The 22,622-nt window shown below is 38.3% G+C and overlaps 1 protein-coding gene across 1 annotated transcript in view; it reads right to left on the bottom strand.

Moving 5' to 3' along the window:
- Positions 1 to 7,972: 7,972 nt before the first annotated feature.
- The window catches only part of LOC126458281 (sterol O-acyltransferase 2-like), a 268,197-nt gene continuing 253,547 nt past the window's right edge, over positions 7,973 to 22,622 (bottom strand). The window contains exons 10-11 of the mRNA XM_050095212.1: positions 16,905 to 17,044; positions 7,973 to 10,276 (exon numbers count right to left, since the gene is read on the bottom strand). Coding sequence (XP_049951169.1) covers positions 10,214 to 10,276; positions 16,905 to 17,044 — 203 coding nt within the window. The 3' untranslated portion in view covers positions 7,973 to 10,213. The remainder of the gene's footprint in view (positions 10,277 to 16,904; positions 17,045 to 22,622) is intronic.

The raw sequence follows: 22,622 nt of genomic DNA, 5'->3' as shown, positions 1-22,622 counted from the left end.
CTGGCGCCTCAGTTGGACCAGCGTTCGTGCTGGACGTGCAGACCGCGTGAGACGACGCTTCATCCAGTCCCAAACATGCTCAATGGGGGACAGATCCGGAGATCTTGCTGGCCAGGGTAGTTGACTTACACCTTCTAGAGCACGTTGGGTGGCACGGGATACATGCGGACGTGCATTGTCCTGTTGGAACAGCAAGTTCCCTTGCCGGTCTAGGAATGGTAGAACGATGGGTTCGATGACGGTTTGGATGTACCGTGCACTATTCAGTGTCCCCTCGACGATCACCAGTGGTGTACGGCCAGTGTAGGAGATCGCTCCCCACACCATGATGCCGGGTGTTGGCCCTGTGTGCCTCGGTCGTATGCAGTCCTGATTGTGGCGCTCACCTGCACGGCGCCAAACACGCATACGACCATCATTGGCACCAAGGCAGAAGCGACTCTCTTCGCTGAAGACGACACGTCTCCATTCGTCCCTCCATTCACGCCTGTCGCGACCCCACTGGAGGCGGGCTGCACGATGTTGGGGCGTGAGCGGAAGACGGCCTAACGGTGTGCGGGACCGTAGCCCAGCTTCATGGAGACGGTTGCGAATGGTCCTCGCCGATACCCCAGGAGCAACAGTGTCCCTAATTTGCTGGGAAGTGGCGGTGCGGTCCCCTACGGCACTGCGTAGGATCCTACGGTCTTGGCGTGCATCCGTGCGTCGCTGCGGTCCGGTCCCAGGTCGACGGGCACGTGCACCTTCCGCCGACCACTGGCGACAACATCGATGTACTGTGGAGACCTCACGCCCCACGTGTTGAGCAATTCGGAGGTACGTCCACCCGGCCTCCCGCATGCCCACTATACGCCCTCGCTCAAAGTCCGTCAACTGCACATACGGTTCACGTCCACGCTGTCGCGGCTTGCTACCAGTGTTAAAGACTGCGATGGAGCTCCGTATGCCACGGCAAACTGGCTGACACAGACGGCGGCGGTGCACAAATGCTGCGCAGCTAGCGCCATTCGACGGCCAACGCCGCGGTTCCTGGTGTGTCCGTTGTGCCGTGCGTGTGATCATTGCTTGTACAGCCCTCTCGCAGCGTCCGGAGCAAGTATGGTGGGTCTGACACACCGGTGTCAATGTGTTCTTTTTTCCATTTCCAGGAGTGTAGTTACTGTAAATATTATTGTCCAAACCAAATTATCGTTAAATTGTAAATATATTTTGCTTTCCGTTGAATACATTATCTGTTCACAACCATTGAAAAGTGTTTATTTACGTTAACTGTAAGTTCATGCCGCGCGGGATTAGCTTAGCGGTCTAGGCGCTGCAGTCATGGACTGTGCGGCTGATCCCGGCGGAGGTTCGAGTCCTCCCTCGGGAATGGGTGTGTGTGTTTTTCCTTAGGATAAATTAGGTTAAGTAGTGTGTAAGCTTAGGGAATGATGACCTTAGCAGTTAAGTCCCATAAGATTTCACACACATTTGAACATTATTGTAAATTCACAAGGCTTATTAAAATTAGCTAGATTTCTTCAATCAGGTTTGACTCAATTTTAGAGCTGGTGCCCAGCGACTGTTTTGTACAAATCTGTAGAGAATGTCACCAATCAGTCGCAATTTTTGTTTTTATTTTCAAGATCTATATAGATTTCGGGACATTGTGGCTATTCTCAATGCTTTATGTTTACATCTATACCGTCATGCTGAACGTAACTGTCAACATGACGGTTTAGATGTAAGCATATATTAAAAGCTTTGAAACTGGCCACTCAATGGCCGAAACCTAGGTAGATCTGAAAAGTAAAAACAAAAATTGCGATTGATTGCTGACATGTCCTAGGTATTTGTTTAAATAAAATTCCACAAATATTTTGTAAAAAAAGGGGGGGGGAGGGGGGCCGGCAATTTAGCACCTCGCACGGGGCGGTACTTGGGTTTGCGCCGGTCCTGCCAACCACCTCCTCTCCTCCCAGCAGCAGTGCCCATGGTTCGGAACGTTCACCATACACGTTAACCAAAGCTGTGAGCAGTATCAAACTTTTGCGATACACTCACCACACCTCATATTTCTTTCAGTTTAGCGTGTGAAGTCATCCATATGATGTCTATGGGCCATGTTGAAACGAAGAAAATCACCACGGTGAAACATAACTGTTCACTGATCCTTTCAACTGTCTCGTGTTGTGGGGCCAACCGCATGTGACACTATAGTCACGCTAGCTACACACTATGTGACGTCCAACGTTCTGTGCACGACTGGGAGAGTTCTGGCAACATACCCCTACACTTTCGTTCATTTCCACCAAGTAGTTAATGTGATACATTACTTAATCTATCTCGCTTTTCAGAGCAGCGTATGTTTTTATTGATTTATCCATCATGTGTTATTTTGCTTACGAGGTATCATAATTCCTTCATTTCGTCTACTTCGTGGTAAGTTTATCTCTAATACCCATACACCATCACAATACGTTGTGCGGGTGCAGAGTGACGCTGGTTAAGATTAACATCATGTGGGCGCCTCTTGGGGGCGTTAAATTAGAATGTTCAAAGAAAATGCGTCTTAGCTAGCTCGATGCCGGTGAAAAAGAGAGAATCTGCAGTTTTGGTCCACACTCATGGGTGCCAGCAGTCAAAGCGTGGTTCCTTCCCCATGTTCCGTATACTTATATGCGTCGAATACCTATAAACCCTGTCGCACATGGAGTAAGGCTCACCGTAGGTTTGCTAGATGGCATGCTTGACTGCCGGGTTTCAGGGAGCGGAGATAGCTACCTCATATGCTGAACTTCCCAAACAGTGTAAAATTCGGCATGTGTGAACAGCAGGTCTCCCAAGATGGTCGATATGAAGCTTCTCTCAAACGATTTCAAATAAATTATACGCTAAAAAAAATTTGATTCTTTCACATCTTATAGCTTGATTCATCAGCATCATGTGAACTGCCTATCGTTTCTTTAATTATCACAGTTATTGAGATATTTCGAGAATAAGTAACATACTGCAATAAATTCGAAGGTTTAGCACTGAAAATAGGGGTCGCTAGGAATTTTCATTTGGTAGATATTAGATCATATGTTGCTGAATATGAAATACAGCTGACCTACTGAATCATTCTTTAAACTTTGGAAGATATCGCTGTCGGTCTACAATCTCGAGATAATGGAAGGTATGTAAAGCTCTGCGGCCCGAACGCGCGTGACAGCCAAAAAGAAGAAGTATTTATAAATCCCTCGTATCTCGTAAACGGTTTGAGAGATCGAAACAAGATTTTGGCAAATGATAGCATTCAAAGAGGAGAGTATTTTGACAAATGACTGATACGTGAAACTTACATAACTACCACAATGTTCAAGCTATTCCAGACTTTTCAGTTAAATAATGTACTATTTAAGGCCAACGATAGTTGTTGAAATTAAAATTGTGGCGTGTTTTGCAACAATATAAGTAAAGGCATTTCTCGTTCATTTTAACACTGAGTATGGGCTTTTTCATAAACTATCTTGCCCCCAGTTGCTGATTTGACACTACTGGCTATTAAAATTGCTACACCACGAAGATGACGTGCTACAGACGCGAAATTTTACCGACAGGAAGAAGATGCTGTGGTATGCAAATGATTAGCTTTTCAGAGCAGTCACACAAGGTTGGCGCCGGTGGTGACACCTACAACGTGCTGACATGAGAAAGTTTACAACCGATTTCTCATACACAAACAGCAGTTGACCAGCGTTGCCTGGCGATACGTTGTTGTGATGCCTCGTGTAAGGAGGAGAAATGCGTACCATCACGTTTCCGACTTTGATAAAAGTCGGATTGTAGCCTGTCGCGATTGCGGTTTATCGTATTGCGACATTGCTGCTCGCGTTGGTCGAGGTCCAATGAGTGTTAGCAGAATATGGAATCGGTGGGTTCAGGAGGGTAATACGGAACGCCGTGTTGGATCCCAACGGCCTCGTATCACTAACAGTCGAGATGACAGGCATCTTATCCGCATGGCTGTAACGGATCGTGCAGCCACGTCTCGATCCCTGAGTCAACAGATTGGGACGTTTGCAAGACAACAACCATCTGCACGAACAGTTCGACGACGTTTGCAGCAGTACGGACTGTCAGCTCGGAGACCATGGCTGCGGTTACCCTTGACGCTGCATCACAGACAGGAGCGCCAGCGATGGTGTACTGAATGACGAACCTTGGTGCACGAATGGCAAAACGTCATTTTTTCGGATGAATCCAGGTTCTGTTGACAGCATCATGATAGTCGCATCCGTGTTTGGCGACATCGTGGTAAAGGCACATTCGAAGCGTGTATTCCTCATCGCCATAATGGCTTATCACCCGGCGTGATGGTATGGGGTGCCATTGGTTACATGTCTCGGTCACCTCTTGTTCGCATTGACGGCACTTTGAACAGTCGACGTTACATTTCAGATGTGTTAGGATCCGTGGCTCTACCCTTCATTCAATCGCTGCGAAACCCTACATTTCAGCATGATAATGCACGACCGCATGTTGCAGATCCTGAACGGGCCTTTCTGGATACAGAAAATGTTCGACTGCTGCCCTGGCCAGCACATTCTCCACATCTATCACCAATTGAAAACGTCTGGTCAATGGTGGCCGAGCAACTGGCTCGTCACAATACGCGTCACTACTCTTGATGAACTGTGGTATCGTGTTGAAGCTGCATGGGCAGCTGTACCTGTACACGCCATCCACGCTCTGTTTGACTCAATGCCCAGGCGTATGAAGGCCATTATTACGGCCAGAGGTGGTTGTTCTGGGTACTAATTCCTCAAGATCTATGCACCCAAATTGCGTGAAAATGTAATCACATGTCAGTTCTAGTATAATATATTTGTCCAATGAATATCCGTTTATCATCTGCATTTCTTCTCGGTGTAGCAATTTTAATGGCCAGTAGTGTATCACAGTAACTATGACCATTAACGAAAAGATGGACAGTTACTCATGAGGCTGACCAATTAAGCTGTGAGAAGTGTGAGAATCAAATTTGCGCCAAATAGTTTCTTTATAATCGATTGACAAAGATTACAGGTCGGCAAGCAGGCGCTTGACATTCTGTTTCACCTCAAGGGTTAACTGGCGTTGTCGGAGATTTTCCGCCCTGCAGGTCGTGATGTCAGGTGCCGAACAGGGCTCATGAATCAGCGCAGGAAGCATTCACGGAACCTTACAAGGATTTACGAGGAAAATATTACCAGAGCTATCATGGAAAATTTATTCAGTGTAAGGGAGAGTACATGTTCTAGTGAAACAGAGATAATTGTTTGCAGGGTTTAACACATTGTACATGAGCTTACAACCAGATTCCGATGAATGCCATGAATACACGAGGATGTCTGTGCCTACGGTTGATTATATTTGGAATAAGCCCGATGCACACTTGAGAGTACGCTGCACCAATTTCCTTTCAACCACATTGCCACAAGAAAAGCTTATAGTTACCTGGAGGTAAGTAAAACAGAATTCAACAAGTTTTGTAGGTTTTTCATAATTTCATTTTTAACGAAAATAGTTTAAACAATTTCTTTAACATCTAATAGTTTAAAGTCTAGCACGGAAGAGTAAATTGAGTAGTGTGTGTTGTTTGATACTGATATAGTATGGGAAGAGACGAATAACCAGTTTGATCCTCATTCAACTTTTCAGTTAATCACTCACTGATTTCTTCCTGAAAATGCAGTTACTGTATTGTAGACCACTTCTTCATAGAAGGCAAAATGCTCATGAGAAACATGTAACCATTATCTTGTTTTAATTTCTCATTTGGTTCATTTTCACTCTAACTTTTCTCCATCAGTAAAAATTTCTGTTTTTTTTTCTTTTTTTTTCTTCAATGCCAGCATGTCTTCTTGCTTCCTTTTTGTGGAAGCTAATGGATGAGTTGTGGGTTGGGACAACCCGTCAGTCTCATAATGTTCAACTTGGCCATCTCAGTAGACGAAATAATAGTTCGTTACTAACAGCAAGAAATGTGTGAGACATGTTTGTGAATTACTTTTGTCAGAACTGACTGACACAATAAAATGTATATGCACTGTCAATATTAGCTAAGCTTAAATGCTTCCAAATGACCTGTTTTTGTACTGACAAAATTCTGTCCTTTATCGTACCGCTGTGACATTTTCTTCTGTGGTTATAGCTCACGGCTCCCTGCATGCATGAGAAACACAATTTGGCATCTGTGACAAGGGCACGCTCTGCTGGACGCTGTTATTGCCAATTGCACATGCCTCCCAAAATGCTTGCATCTAAGACACTACAGTATTGTCAACCCAAGTTTCCAAGGGAAATAGCAATCAGCGCTGTCTGATCTGTGCTCCATTCAGGCCGTTACTTAAGGGCCAGACTTCAGCAGTTCAGGGAAACAAATGATTTCTGCTGCTGAGACAACGTTCATATTTAGCACTAAGACCACAATGATTCATAAATGAACAATAAAACGAAATATTTTAATGAAAAATTACAATCACTGATTAGTCTGAGAGCTACCTCAGCTGTAATTAAAATTACACAAATTTAGTCAGAGCTGAATTTGATTTTAGGCAACACTACATAAATACAACATGTAATTACATCTTAACATGTTCAGAAAATGCTGCTGGTGCGTGCTCAAATGTAGGCACACCATCTACCAACAAGTACGAATGTTTGTACAACATCAATAATGTTACCAGCCTTTGGCTTAATATTAGCACCATTCAGCTTTCCAACTATGTTCAGTATGAGAAAACTCACATGTAAGTATGTGAAGTATTTTTCAGCTAACGGTAGGTTCACTCTATTGAGATTGTAGGTTTGAAAAAAATATATAATGAGAAGATACAAAGTGAGCATCAGAATATAAATCAGTCTGTATATGACCTCTTGCAGAGCCTGTGTGTGAATGCAGCTCAGGCTTAGTGGCCAGAAATTGCACAATTTCATATCATTACAATTATTGCTACTTAACATACACAAAAAGTAATATAATTTGTACCAAAGTAAAGTCTGAAGCCAACACAAGTAATGGAGTACAAGAAAATCTAGTATTTTCATAATTCTGAGTTCCACCAAGATGCAAAAAGTCACCGACCTGTAGTTGTAACACCTTATGATTCTGTAAAGGAAACATTCTCCTGACAAACTTGTTCAGTTATTTCCATTATTTTTCAAGTTGATAAGTAAGTCGTTTATCTACGTAAAAACAAAAGACCTTGCCGATTACGAATTTTTTGACTTAAATAACACAGTATTAATTTCAGAACCATATTTACTACATAATACAGAGTCTTTCAGGAGGAACAGTCACCATTTAGGGATGTTACACGAATTCTCATTTGAAACAAAAAACTTCGTATGGACATATGCCTATAGAGAATGAGAGAATGTTACTGAGCAGACTGCAAATCATATTAGTGATTTCAGTTGTCTGAAAGTGCAGACGTGTGTGCAAGTTGCGTTTTTGTTTTCGTGTGTGTGTGTGTGTGTGTGTGTGTGTGTGTGTGTGTGTGTGTTGCTGACAAAGGCCTTAATGGCCAAAAGCTGTAATTGTGTGAATCTTTTTGTTGTGCCTATAGCAATTCAGTATCTCCACTATATGGTGAGTAGCAGCTTTCCTTCTGTAATATTGTTACATTCCATACTGGATTTTCCATTGTTTGATATTGGTGATTGAGCATATCATATGCCAGCAGAACTCTTGATCAAATGTTGCACTACTATCATACGTTCCCCTGGTAATTTGCTCATGCTTAGTGATCACACAGTCTTTTAGTAGTATTTTCTGTATACACAATTCTGAGGCACCAAACCATTTATAAGGTAATAAATATAACTAATCTCTGAATTATTTCCAGTTATAATAATTTAAATATCATTAATATCTGTATATTTTATTCAAACAAGAAAAAAGCTTATGTTTTTGTGTCCTTTTCTTATTAATGCAAAGCTAGGTAGCATATATCACATTTACATTTATGTACAAATACTATGCACTGCACAGAACGTCTAGACCAGTTCACTTCCTAAACAAATTCCTATTACACAAATAATTAATCGTAACATGTTGATTAATGTCTAACAAATATTGCCTCTTTGCAACAAATTCTGATAAGGAATAATATCCACCATCCTCTATACAAAATATTTAATGAAAGAAAATCAGTAATTAATTAACACAACATAACCCACGTAATTACAATACTATGACAACTGCCACCTGCACCGTGTATTGATTTCAGTGTCAAAAACATTTATATTCCATTTAACAAAATTGTTCTGTGATGTAAGCTATTCTGTTCATGGTGTGGCAGACCCATCTACTGGCAGCTCTTGGATTGACAACAATACAACCTAATGACTGGTAGCACTGATATTGTACTTTCCAATCGGTATAGCACACTGGCAGTGTGGTTTCTGTTGCTTGAGACTGCAGTCATGTGTGTGATTTGCATTTGTGTGAATGTGTGTGTGTGTGTGTGTGTGTGTGTGTGTGTGTGTGTGTGTGTGTGTGTGTGTGTGTGTGTGCACACCTCTTCTATATGGTGAGTGGCAACTTTCCTTCTCAAAAACATTGTTACATGTTTTCCATCCTTTGACATGTTCAAGTGTTTACTAAATCGATTGTCTACACACATACCAACTAAACTAAATGATATTGATGTTATTGGGACTAAAATCCTACACCATGACAGAGTTATCATTTTATCTGACAGCCTTATCCACTGGGAATGTGAAGAACTACCCAAATTTCTTCTGTTGTAATGCCAACTATGACATTGCTGTCTCCTATTGTAACAGGTAATATGGAGCCTTCAAAGTGACTGGTAGACGTTATATACCCACAGATTAGATGAACTGAAATAGGTGCCCAAAATAATGCTGTCAGACATGGATGATAGGGATTCATAAGTCAAAACGATCATGAACCTGAGTGGCCTTGTGTCAGCTGTGAAATTGTTTCTGATCCCACTGCAGTGAATCTCACTTGTAGCATACCAGAAGCAAATGGGTAGTATTGTATCTAGGAAATGCATATTACACAAGAGGTTCTAGGATTCAAGTTGCTGAGCAGGTATTTTTGTTGAGGAAGTAGAATAAGAGTGTGGACACACCAAAGCAAAGCAACTGTGGAGCCAGCTGTGACCTGAAAGTGGATATGATGTTGGCTGAGTGGTGGTGGAGGTGGTGGCGGTGGTGGTGGTGGTGGTGGTGGTGTGACTGCGAGGTACTGATCATGAGTCTTGCTCTGGTATGAGGGCCACCATGGGTTCAGATCAGGGGAAGGAATCTTCTTTTGCCAAACTTATGAAGGCAGGAGATAGACATCAGGCCACAAAACAAAAATCCGCGGGATGTGACAGCTTCGTTAATCTTAAGTTAAATGAACCAACTGATATGGAAGACTTAATTAAGAATCACGTATTATGATTGTATCCTCTCTGCTTCAACAACTACCTTGTAAGGGAACTTCAGCAAGACACTAACTCAGATGTCCTCCAGTATTACAGCTGTGTAACACAGCAGTTGGACAGATGACAGTATTTGGTGCATTTCTTAGAAAAGGAATTTTTAATGTGGTGTGGAGTCACTTATGACTTATGATGATGTACATTTTTGTAACAAATATATACCTATGTTACTTTTATGTACTTCTCTAAAAGTCAAACAACTTAACACATTTACAATTAAGACAAAATTCTGTCATTTACTTATGTACAGAAACTCATTAAGAGACTTATTCTGTACGTTCATGGTCATCAGTACTTGTTGTATTATTACACAGTACCTTCAGTGTTTGTACATTAAAAGCAACGTAAGGGGCTTGGGGGAGTGGATGCTAAAATGTAGCACAAGGATGCTGATTGATAAGTAAAAAAACCAAAATAAGAACGTTACAAATGCCATATACATAGAAACATTTCACACCACAGAAGTGCAAAAGTACATCACATACAGAAGTACAACTTTCACAGTCACATTCTTCACAGAGTTAACATTGCAACAAACTATGAATATTGTAACAAAATGGACTTACTAGAATACAATTAAAATGTCTGTATATATACACTATAAAATAATTTATTCTGGTGCACTGACATAATCTTGTTTTAAAAGTTAGTTCTATTCTTAAAAGTTAGTTCTCTTGAGTATCCACAACTTTTGAGAGCAATCTTCAAAGTGAAGTCCTGCTTAACTTATGGTACACAAGTTATTGTTATTCAGATGTGAGTGGAGAGCAGAACCATGACCTTGGCACAAAGAAGTCCCATGTAGAATCCTGCAAAACAAAAACCATTAACATAATGCAATTTTGGCAGCTGTGATTTTTATATGAATGTTTGTGAAAACTGAAGTACCATGTAAGAGAGTGAGTGTAAGTGTGCACGATGCTGAGATCTCCTGCTAATGACAATATAAATGTCATCACGATGTAGTTGCACAACATTGACAGCTGTCCCAGCTCAGGTGTAATGTGAGAGGATCCAAACAAATGTACTCTTTTACAGAAAGTATCTTTGGAACAAAATTAAACATATTTAAGATTTGTACACAGTACTGTAGTATATTATTGTCCCAGAATACATACTCAGCATGCATGGTACAAACAGAAGACAGCTCAACGAGGATGGTTGAGATGAGGTTTTCCTTCAATTGGTGCAAAACTGTATTGAAGTTATGCTGGAAGTCTGTTTATATTAAAGAAGTGCAAGAACAATGACTAAAATAATTTGGATAAGTTCTTGTATTTGTGATAGTTTGAAGACATGGTATTGTTCATTATGGGTATATTGTAAAGATCTTGGTAATGCTGGAAGTGTGTTTATATTAAAGAAGTGGAAGAACAATGACTAAAATAATTTGGATAAGTTCTTGTATTTGTGATAGTTTGAAGACATGGTATTGTTCATTATGGGTATATTGTAAAGATCTTGGTAATCATGAACAGCGACAATCGATATCTCAGTTCCATGGTGATGTAATATTTCATGAGGTCATTGAAAAAATTTGGCACTCGGTGTGCACATTAAAGTGGAATAAGTGTTTCAAGTCTATAGAACACTCTGAAGGTTGAACAGTGGAAGAACTTACTTGAAGGTTACTAGATGCTATCAGTGAGGGTAACCTAAACAAAAGGCTTCAGTAGTGAGTTGTTTGAAGGCATGTATGCCATTTTCAAGATTAAGTAGTTTATTTGGTCGTATGAAGTTCAATAAAACTAAAAAGTGTCATAACAGCCACAATCTGTAGCTTCTGCGAATCGATTTGTTGATGCTAAGAGGTAGATCTGAGAAGAACCGATGTGTGGTTAGTCATCATGTGATTGGGTTGATCTAGTCTTCCTTGAAAGTATTTTAACTCAACAGATGTTTCTGAAATATTTTAGACTTCAGTAACTCCCTGATATTAAAAAGTTCTATGAACATAAGAGATTATTACCTACAACAAAATTACATTTTATGTCATTGCCATTGAGATGTTAGGGCATACTTGTATGGTATGACCCTCTACCTGATTGATGGATTAGTTGGAGAGGTGTTACTGAATACCTACTGTCTTTTACAAACCTAAATCCTCCTAACTTCTATCTATGGGGAGCACTGGAATGTCAAGTTTTTCAACAAAGGTCACCTATGCTAAATATGCTACAAGAAAACATGTAAGCTATGGTGCAGCAATCATACCAGACACACAGATAGCTGAAAGTCTGTACATCAGTTTGATTGTATCAACACTGTTTAGTCCAGTGGTTTCCAAACAGTTATACCTTTGCAAACATGCGTCTTATTTAAATACCTAATGAAACTGTTTTCACTTGAACAATGGTTTTCACATTTAACTTGAATTTCTTTGCTCCTAAGAGTTTCTTTTATTTTCCATGCTTTTACTCAATGAAGTTTTTGTTGTTGCTATGAGTTATCTTTTAGATATTAAAGGAAGAGGATCACCATTCCTAAAAGGGTTGTGTTCTTGCTATAAAGTTACTAAGTTAATCATCTCATCATCTTCTCTTCAAGTATTAGGCAGGAATTGCCTGTTATGGTACCCATCTCTGTCGTGGTCTTCCTCTGTCTCTTCTCCCATGGAACATAATTCCTTGCCTTTAAGCGAAGTTTCTCACTCTCCATTCTTTGTAGATGTTCGTTCCATTTTCTTCTGTAATCTAGAATTTTATCATTGAGGCTAAAGATTTGCAGTTCTTCTCTAATAGCTTGATTTCTTAGCCTGTCTTCTCTTGTGCAGCCTCTAATACATCTAAGGAATTTCATTTCTTGTGCCTGATTCTGGATTTCTTGCTTCTTGGTAATCACTCATGTCTCACTCCCATAGAGCAGTGTGGGAACTGCAACAGTTTTGTAAAATTTAATTTGAGTGTCTTTCCTGGTTTTGTTTTTTAGGGCCCTGATGATTGTTCCACATGCCCAACTGAATTTACTAAGCTTAATTTCAATATCTCTGCTGTACCCATATGTCATTTCACATCCAAGGTAACTGAAATGGTTTACTTGTTCTAAAATCTTCTGGTCTATCACTATTTTGGTTCTGAGTGGTTCTTTCCCCAACAAGGCCATTGTCTCGGTTTTGTCTTTTGAGATTTCCATATTAAATTTTGCACTTATTTGTTTTAGCAAGTAGATTCCTTTCTGAAGGTCATCCTTATCCGCTAGGATCGATGCATCATCAGCATATAGTAAATTATTTAAAAGAATGTTATTGTCTAGGTAGATGCCTTTCTGAAATTCTGACTGATTTCCATATATGTATTATTTCATTAATGTAGATGTTGAACAAAGTTGGAGAGCTGCAGCAGCCCCTTTGTTAGTTGGTACCTCATTAATTGTTTTACCATTGAGATATAGAGTGATACTTGTGTCATGATATAAACTTTTTTCGCATTTACTAGATGTTTTGGGGTATCCGTGATTCGTCATTATTTCCCAACGTTTCTGTCTATTGACATTGTCAAAAGCTTTTTTTAAAGTCAATAAAATCAATGTGTGTTTCTTTATTATGCCTTCTCAATTTTTCTATTATTTGCTGTAGAATAAAAACTGCATCTATTGTGGAGCATCCTTTGCTAAAACTCATTTGTTCCTCATGCAGTACTGCTTCTGCTGTGATTTTAAATCTTGTATTTAAAATCTTGTCATTGTATGCTGAGTCCAGTAAACTTATTCCTCTGTAATTACCCCACAGGTTTTTATCTCCTTTTTTAAAAATTGATATTACTCGAATTGTTTTCCAGTCTTTGGGAATACTCTTCTTCTTCCAACATTCGTTGAAGGGATGTAGCGTCATTGGTGGAGCATCATTCCTCCATATTTTAATAATTCAGCATTAATGCTGTCTTTTTCTGTAGCTTTTATGTTCTTAAGTGATGTTAGTGCAGATGTTAATTCGTCAGACTGTGCTCTATGATCATACCACAATTCGCTGTAATGATTTATCCACTTTCTTCCTCAATACTTTTTATTGGTATCTTCTCTCTTTCTGTTGTGTTTCAGTTTTTTAAAACCTTATATGCCATTTGTTGTCTTCCGTGGATATCATGTTTAATATTTGAAATAAACCTATCCCAGTGCTCCTGATGTGCTTTCCTTACTATGCATTTAGCATTATTTCTTTTCTCCTTATAGTATTGTTTGTTCTCAATAGTGGGGTTGATTACAAGTTTTATAGATGCATCCTGTTTTTCTCTGACAGCTTTCATTATATCCTAATTCCAAATATTTAGGCCGTTTCCTTTCCATATTCTTTTCTTTTTACTGAGAGCTTCTCCTGCTACTCTGCAAACAGTATTCTTCAGAGTTTGCCATTCTTCTTCTGAATCGTCTTTAATTTGTAAGTTTGCTAGTTCTTCATTTGATCTCCTTCGGTACAGGTGTCTAATACTGTCCTCTTCAAGCAAGTATACCTTATAAACACTTTGATCTTGTTGGTTTGTTACTTGTTTAGTTATTTTCTTCCATTTTGTAAAAAGATTAGTAGGAAATGATCTTGTCCTCTATAAATTCTTGTATCCCCTACTTGACACGCTAGCTTATCATTTACTAAGATGCAGTCAATTATTGATCTAAGTCCTCTGCTGGCCCAAGTATACTTGTGTATATCCTTTTTCCTAAAAAGTGAATTTGTGATTTTTAAATTGCTGTAAGTGGTAAAATCTCTTAGTAACCTTAGTAATGGAACTGTAACATTTGTTTCCTATAGGAAATATCCTAAGTTCATCCACAACACAATTCAGTTCAAATGCATCCTTGTAAATTTCATTAGGAATGTCATGCACATAAATTGTGAAGGGTGATGTTGCTAACTTGCACTGCCAGTTTCTTGCCTATCTGGAAGTTCACTGAATTGAGGGAGTGATGAGAAGTTAGTAATAAGAGCATCCAGGTGATACTTCCATAGTCTGTCTATGGCATCATTGGCAACCATTATTGTGGTATTTTTACCTTGAAACTGCAAATGCAGATTAATGGGGATTTCAAAGACGTCTGCAAAGTATACTAGTGAAAATGTAAAGGTGTCATCAGAGAATGAACAATAAAGATCTGCTTTCCTCTCTCTAAAAAGAAATAGTTCCACATCTGATTTCAATTCATGCAGCATGCTAAGCATATTGCCTTTTGAAAGACATCATACTTGTATATGAAAGATTAAAGACTGCTGTTCAGCATGTAGGTCGTTACATAGGATTCAGAAAAAAAGGAGTATTCACAGCATTTAATTTTATTAATTACACTGATGGTCACTTTCAGTGCAGTGTTCAGTTTCTTAGGTGTTTTAGCTTTATAAGAAAGCCCTTGTGTGAATCATAGAGTGAGAGCCAATAGACTAGGATTTTTCCAGTAGGAAATACATTAGACATACTTGATGATACTTCCTAGTTTTTAGAAAACCATAATGGTTCCATTATTTCCGTCTCATCCATACATCAACAGCATACTACTAAATGAGAATGTTGAGCTATATCAGTAGAGTCTCCGCACTGCGAGGATAAAGAATGGAGACTTTTCAGTCTTTTAACTAGCTGTACTTTTATATCCAGGGCCATTTCTTTGATCCTTCATTACACACTGTTTGAAAAGTGTCCTGTCAATTTTTCAGTGACTATCTTTCCCAAAAACCATTCTGGTTGCTATAAGATGGAAGATTTATATAACATCTCACCAATAGTACAAGGTTTTTCTGCTATTAAGAGAGAAATTTTGTCTGATGCTTCAATAACTTTCTTATTTTCCTGCTGAAAGATCTCAGTAGAGTCCACTTTCATGTGATTTATAGAATTTTTTCTGACAGCAAACTCTTTTCATTTATCTTTCAACAATGGGTGAGCTGCTGTTCCACATGTGCATGCCACAATGAATCATTAGTGAGTTCATTATGACACACAACTCCCCCTGGCAGTTGGAAATCATCATCTTTCAATAATAATGAATACATTCATAATATATTCTTCATTGTACAGTCTTCTTTTCAGAAATTTTCACTCAAAGTACAAAAACTGTAAAAATAGTGCTTACTTCTACAGATCATAACAGGTGTAACACTGAGTTGAGAATTGAAAAAGTTTCTTGAAGAATGTGTTATGTCAGGGATAACTTTGTGATATGTGCGGTGAAGATGGTGCTGCTAGTTCTTCAAATAATGCACTCACTAACTGTAATAAGAATATAAAATGTGTGACTACATGTTTCTGCTATATTCTAAGCTGTCTGCAGCCTCAAACCCATAAATTTATTAGAAATGCCTTTAGTTTAATTTTAAATATTGGATACATAACAATTTTTGTATCCTCCGTTATCTTATTGTGTAATATTACACCAATGTTAATTATGCTCCTCTGATAGTCTGTTGTTCTGTGATATTTTTATGTATATTTTATTCCCCTCTGGTACAACAGTTGTGTACAGTTTTGTTCTGTAGTAGTTTGCCTGTTTTCAAGAGGTAGTCTAGTGAGTGAGATAGTTTCATAAATGAATAAATTGGAACATTGAGAACACCAGGCTCAGCAAAATGAGATTTACAGGCCTATCTTTCTAAGGGTACAAATTATTCATAGAGCTCTTGTTTGCATACTGAAAACCTTTACCCTGTGTGTTGATTATCCCCAGGAAATGATCCCATATCAAAGCAGCAATTGGAACTGCACGTAGTATGCCTGCTGTACTGTTGTTTTGCTTTTTTTACTTTAATATTCTTAGAAAATAGATCATGGATGAGTGTAGACAAGTTATTTATATGTATGTCCTACTTTAAATCTTGCTGAACCCAAAAACCCAAACATTTTGGGACACTTTCATTTTCTAAGGGATCATCTGTTTTTACTCATGCTTGAATAGATATTTGATTAAATGGAGGAAATAAAACCCACAACTTTTTCGGTATTTATAGTGAGTTTGTTTTTGGTGAGCCACTCAAAGTCTTTTCACAGAACATTATGCTGTTGAGTGCAAGGTTACTGGTCTGGATCCAGTAAACAATGTGCTGGTGTTATTGACAAATAGAACAGATTCTTGGGGACTCATATGTTCAATGAAGTTGTCCACTTAAATCAAGAAGTGTAGTGGACCTAAGACTGAGCCCTGCAGTACACCATCTTTTATTGGTAATTCGCTAGAAAGGAAGGATTGTTTCTTGTTTTATTCTTAGTGTTGAATTCATACGAAAGTGATACCTTCTGCCTGCAGTTTTTTTAGGTGCGAACACAACCATCTATTTGCTACACCTTGTACTCCTCGTCTTTTTAATTTTTTGTGCAGCATGTTACAGCACAGCATTATAGCATTGTGTTTAAGCTCCTCATAAATGTTCTAAAGGATTGCACAAAGATTAGTCTTTAACTAAAATAAATACATTAGATTATAATCGTAGTTTAAACCTGTAGTCAGATACCTGATACTTACAATAAATCGAGGGCAGTGGCGTCGAGCGAACCACTCCATCATGTAGAGGCTGATAAGAAGCCCTGTTCCTATTGTGAAGAACAACCACATCAAAAGATTGCTACCTGGCAGCCGATCACGTGATACAAACATCAGACCCACTGTAAACAACAACAACAACAACAACAATAATAATAATAATAATAATAATAATAATAATAATAATAATAATAATAAATAAAAGTAAGAAACAATATTGTTAAAATTGTAGAGCAGCTGCAAGTTTCATGTACTTTTTCTCTGTTTTTACATTTCTCTCTCGACCAATACAAGCACCTTCAGAATTGTGGAAATACAATGTGTTACACCACCATGCAAAAAATTAAAATCATAAATTAGACTTACAATGAGATAACTTACATTAAATAGCAAACAGCTACACATTCACACATACAAATCTAAAATATCACATCTAGTTATTAATTCAAATTAAAATTATAATTGCCACTTTTATGGGCATTAATATACATATGTCATGTATATAATACGTTATTAATGCCATCAAAAGTGATCTATACTGACATGGATTAAATATACCATTGAGACATGATGACACGATTCCTCTTATGTCTACAGATTAACAGTGCAGTATATGGAGAAAAAGGTATTTGCAAAGTATATGTTTATTTACAATGTATATATTTGGTAGATATACTTATTTGTGTATGCTCTTGAATATAATACATTTCAAATTGCATATAACTTTTGTATTTAAACCAGATAACAATCAGGAAGGCCATTCATGTCGGCTCTGTCAATGTCAAACATGATAAGGAGTCACTGCACCCACGGGTATGAACACAATTTGAAGATTCACAGCTGGTTATTAAAATTGACTGTTTTCCTTCAGACATTGACTTCTGTATGTCATATTTGTAAAAGCTCATTAAAATCCTAGAGAACTAAATACGACTATGTGTGTATGATTGCACAATAAATAGATAAATAAATGAATAATATCAAGTGACAACTATTATCCTTATGTCACCAAGAACCAACATGAATGGCCTTCATAACAGTTGTCTGGTTTTATTTTGCAAGTTTCATGCAGTTTGAAATTTGTTATCATGAGTAAACGCAAATTCATGTGTGCACCAAAATATGTACGTTGTAAATAAATACATATGTTGTACATACTGTCTCTTCATATATTGCATTCCAGTAGCTGTAGATGTAAGAGGAATCATATCATCATGTCTGAATAGTGCATTTCATCTACACTAATATAGGTTAATTTTAATGGTCTTAATGACTTGTAACATACATAATGTGTATCAACACCCATGAAAATGACAATTATAATTTTAATTTGTAATTTTGCTATTTCTTTTCATAATTATTTTAACAGGCAGGTATAGTTTTTTAGCCTTGTACCTGTGAATGCTCAAAAAGGCAGTGGATATTTGTTATAGTTACGTTGTTCTAGTGTTTTTTGTATTACTGTGTTTTACAATCAGCTTCGCAAGGTGATTTCAACCAACACACATATTGATAGGGCTTTAACACTCTCGATGAGAACTGGTATGTCTCGTCATTTAATCTTAGAATGGACATGACCAGAGAGTTTACGTTAACTGTACACAACCAACTTATTCCATTTTATGCAGGACGGTGGCATAAAACAACCCTAAATCTGTATTGTGTGGCCTTTTGCTATGTAACATAAATTAGTATGTTCAAATTCAATCTGTGAATTTATTTGGTTGTATAGTAGTGTAATGCAATGTGTTTTCACAGTTATGAAGATGCTCATGCTGGTCAAGTGAAAGTGTTAAAATAAAGGAATAGTTACCATGCAACTTGTAGCTGCTCTACAATTTTAATTTCCAATGTTTGCTGTTCCCCTGCAGGCAAATTCCTGTGTTTGCTAAGTAAATATTGTGTTGCACTGGTTACCAGTGGCTGCATTTACAAATAGATTTACAATAGTTCAAGATAAAATGCAATGTGGACATTTAGACAAGTAATTTTGCTGTGCCCTTGTTTATAAACATTGTTCAACATATGTAAACGAAAGTAATCAAACATGAAGTGAAATTTTGTAATTAGAGAGAATTAATATACAAGTGATCAGAAAAGTAGTATAATATTTGAAACATTTCGCCTCAGTTGCTATTTAAATTACGCTTTATCATTTGATGAAAAAAATTCCCCATTTTGCAGCTGAATATTTTATTTGTGCATACCAATAAAGATATTCACAGATAAAACTGATTTGCAAGAGACTGAATTATTCTTACCTCCATGATAACGCATAAGATCAGAAAGATACTTATACTGTAGATACAGCTAACCAGACCTAGTAAAATTTACAAGTTTTTAACCCTTAGCACTCTTATCTGTATTATCTGTATACTGTATAGTTATTTTAAATAGAGGACTTCAAATTTGATTCAAATGATGATTTGCCTCAGCTCTTGAAAAATTAGTTTTCTGTATTTTTCAGTGAACTATACCACAAATTTTAACAGTTATTTATCATGCTTTGTACTGGTCATCCTGTCATTGAGTATCCTTTTTTTTTTTTTTTTTGAGAATATGTGATAGCTAGAAATTGAATTTCAGCTGAGTTCAGTTGTAAGATATTATTTTGAAGAGTAGGATAAGACTGTAGAGTACACAGTAAAATTATCAGCGGAAAGTATTTCTGACAAACGTGCAGCGTATAAGGGAAATTCTATAATAAAGTGCTCACATTTCTGTAGTGAAGTAATAATTCCTGGTCTCATTGTGATCACTTCACAACCCAAAAGAGAGACTTTGTTTTTATGATAGTGGCACATAATCAGTGCCAAGGAGGAGTAATCTTTTGTAAAAAGAGATAAACACATAATAAAAATGCCAACTTCCATATCATATGGTAATTTTCCTGTACAGAGAAAGTTACACTAATTGAATGCGACTTTCGACAGAATTTCACTGAAAGCTCAAGTTAAGGAAAAAAAGTAATTTTTCATGACTTATCACTGCCAAGTAACATAGCTCTAAGAAACTTAGACCATACATGGAAAGAACTGCTACAGTAATGTATGGATGGTAACTGAAAGAAATACTCAATGAGATGAACAGAAATTACGTTTCTATTTGAAGACAATACATTCCTTGAAATCATTGTGGTTCACGATGCTCCCCTGGACATTCCAAAAGGTGGGACTTTATTCTTTATGGGATGTGTGATCACCATGGGCAGCAGTACACATTCTGTAATGTGTTCCCACGCCGGCTACTAGGTTGGTAGGGTATTCCATTTCTCCACCAGAGTAGCTGACAACTGCTGGATTGTGGTTGGTGCACAAGGACATGCTGCAATACCGTATTTACTAGAATCTAAGCTGCGCTTTTTTCCGGTTTTTGTAATCCAAAAAACAGCCTACAGGCTAAGTATCGAGTTCTGAAAAATGTGGGTAGGTGCCGCCACAACTAACTTCTGCCGTCGAATATATGTAGCACTACACAGGAATGCTTTGCAGGCACAAAGATAAATACTGGCGCCAAAACCTCTGCGTCAGTAAATAAATTTTTTAAAAAAAGGTACAAGACGAGCTTTTTTTCTCCGCCCGAGTTTCGACCACTGCATTTTCATACATTATCCAACGAAGTAAATAGAAATTCAGTATTGTTCATCTTCAAATGTAGCAGCCTTTCAAATATTCGTAGCAACAAAAATAAATTTCTTTACACAAAAATACCAACAATGTATGAGCCTTTAGGATTGTTGCACTAGTTGATACGCTGGGCTCATTAAGATTTCACGTAGCGGCACCTCCTGCTTCGTGGAATTTTGTGAAGTGCTTGTTGGTGTTAGTGAACCATAATGAAGCGCTTTCATTATAGTGCCAAATTCAAGAGGGGAGCTATTTCTTTTGTGGAACAAAGTTCTAATCGTACTGCAGGTCTGCGATACGGGATTGATGAGAGCAACATCAGGCGATGGCGACTGCAGAGAGACAAATTATTTGAATGTTCAAGTAGCAGGAAAGCATTTAGTGCGCCAAAGTGTGGCCGATATCATCCTCTAGAAGCGATTTTAAATTAATTTAAGGAACAGGGTCAGAAATTGCTGCCTGTGAACGCCGAAATTTTAAAAATTAAGGCACATGAAATTACCAAAGAGCAAAAAATCGAAAATTTTAAGGCTAGTCGCAGCTGGATTGATCAGTTTATGAAACGCTGGGGTTTTTTCACTTCGGAGGCGAACTTCAGTTGCACAAAAGCTGCCGAAAAATTATGAAGAAAAACTTGTGGAATTTCAGCACTTCATAATCGGGCGGCGGCGCACAGAGAAGCAATACCTTCTTGGTCAGATAGGAAATGCAGTATATTCTGACTGACCAAACTCAAGTATATTCTGACATGCCGTCAAATTATACGGTTGACGCCACAGGAAAGAAAGACGTAAGTGTTTCAGGGGGTGAAAAACAGCGGATGTCCGTCATGCTTGCTTCCCCAGCAGATGGACATAAATTACCCCCATTCATAGTTTTCAAGCGTAAGACTTTACCGAAATCGGAAGTGTTTCCAAAAACTGTAATTGTACGAGCAATCGAAACTGTGTGGTTTTTGGAGGACGTGGTGGAGTGTTGAAGACCAATTGGATGAAAATCAGTGTGGGTTTAGGCCTCTTAGAGGTTGTCAGGACCAGATCTTTAGCTTACGGCAAATATTGGAGAAGTGTTATGAGTGGAACAGGGAATTGTATCTATGCTTTATAGATCTAGAAAAGGCATATGACCGGGTTCCTAGGAGGAAGTTATTGTCTGTTCTACGAGATTATGGAATAGGAGGCAAACTTTTGCAAGCAATTAAAAGTCTTTACATGGATAGTCAGGCAGCAGTTAGAGTTGACGGTAAATTGAGTTCATGGTTCAGAGTAGTTTCAGGGGTAAGACAAGGCTGCAATCTGTCTCCACTGTTGTTCATATTATTTATGGATCATATGTTGAAAACAATAGGCTGGCTGGGTGAGATTAAGATACGTGAACACAAATTAAGCAGTCTTGCATATGCGGATGACTTAGTTGTGATGGCAGATTCGATTGAAAGTTTGCAAAGTAATATTTCAGAGCTAGATCAGAAATGTAAGGACTATGGTATGAAGATTAGCATCTCCAAAACGAAAGTAATGTCAGTGGGAAAGAAATATAAACGGATTGAGAGCCAAATAGGAGGAACAAAGTTAGAAAAGGTGGACGGTTTCAAGTACTTAGGATGCATATTCTCACAGGATGGCAACATAGTGAAAGAACTGGAAGCGAGGTGTAGCAAAGCTAATGCAGTGAGCGCTCAGCTACGATCTACTCTCTTCTGCAAGAAAGAAGTCAGCACCAAGACTAAGTTATCTTTCAACCAACTTTAATTTATGGGAGCGAAATCTGGGTGGATTCAGGTTACCTTATCAACAAGGTTGAGGTTACAGATATGAAAGTAGCTAGGATGATTGCAGGTACTAGTAGATGGTAACAATGGCAGGAGGGTGTCCACAATGAGGAAATCAAAGAAAAACTGGGAATGAACTGTATAGATGTAGCAGTCAGGGCAAACAGGCTTAGATGGTGGGGTCATGTTACACGCATGGGAGAAGCAAGGTTACCCAAGAGACTCATGGGTTCAGCAGTAGAGGGTAGGAGGAGTCGGGGCAGACCAAGGAGAAGGTACCTGGATTCGGTTAAGAATGATTTT

The sequence above is a fragment of the Schistocerca serialis genome, chromosome 2 (assembly GCF_023864345.2).
Source record: "Schistocerca serialis cubense isolate TAMUIC-IGC-003099 chromosome 2, iqSchSeri2.2, whole genome shotgun sequence".
Lineage (NCBI taxonomy): Eukaryota > Metazoa > Arthropoda > Insecta > Orthoptera > Acrididae > Schistocerca > Schistocerca serialis.
Note: the sequence above shows the minus strand (reverse complement) of the source record. Positions and strands in the feature narration are given on the sequence as shown.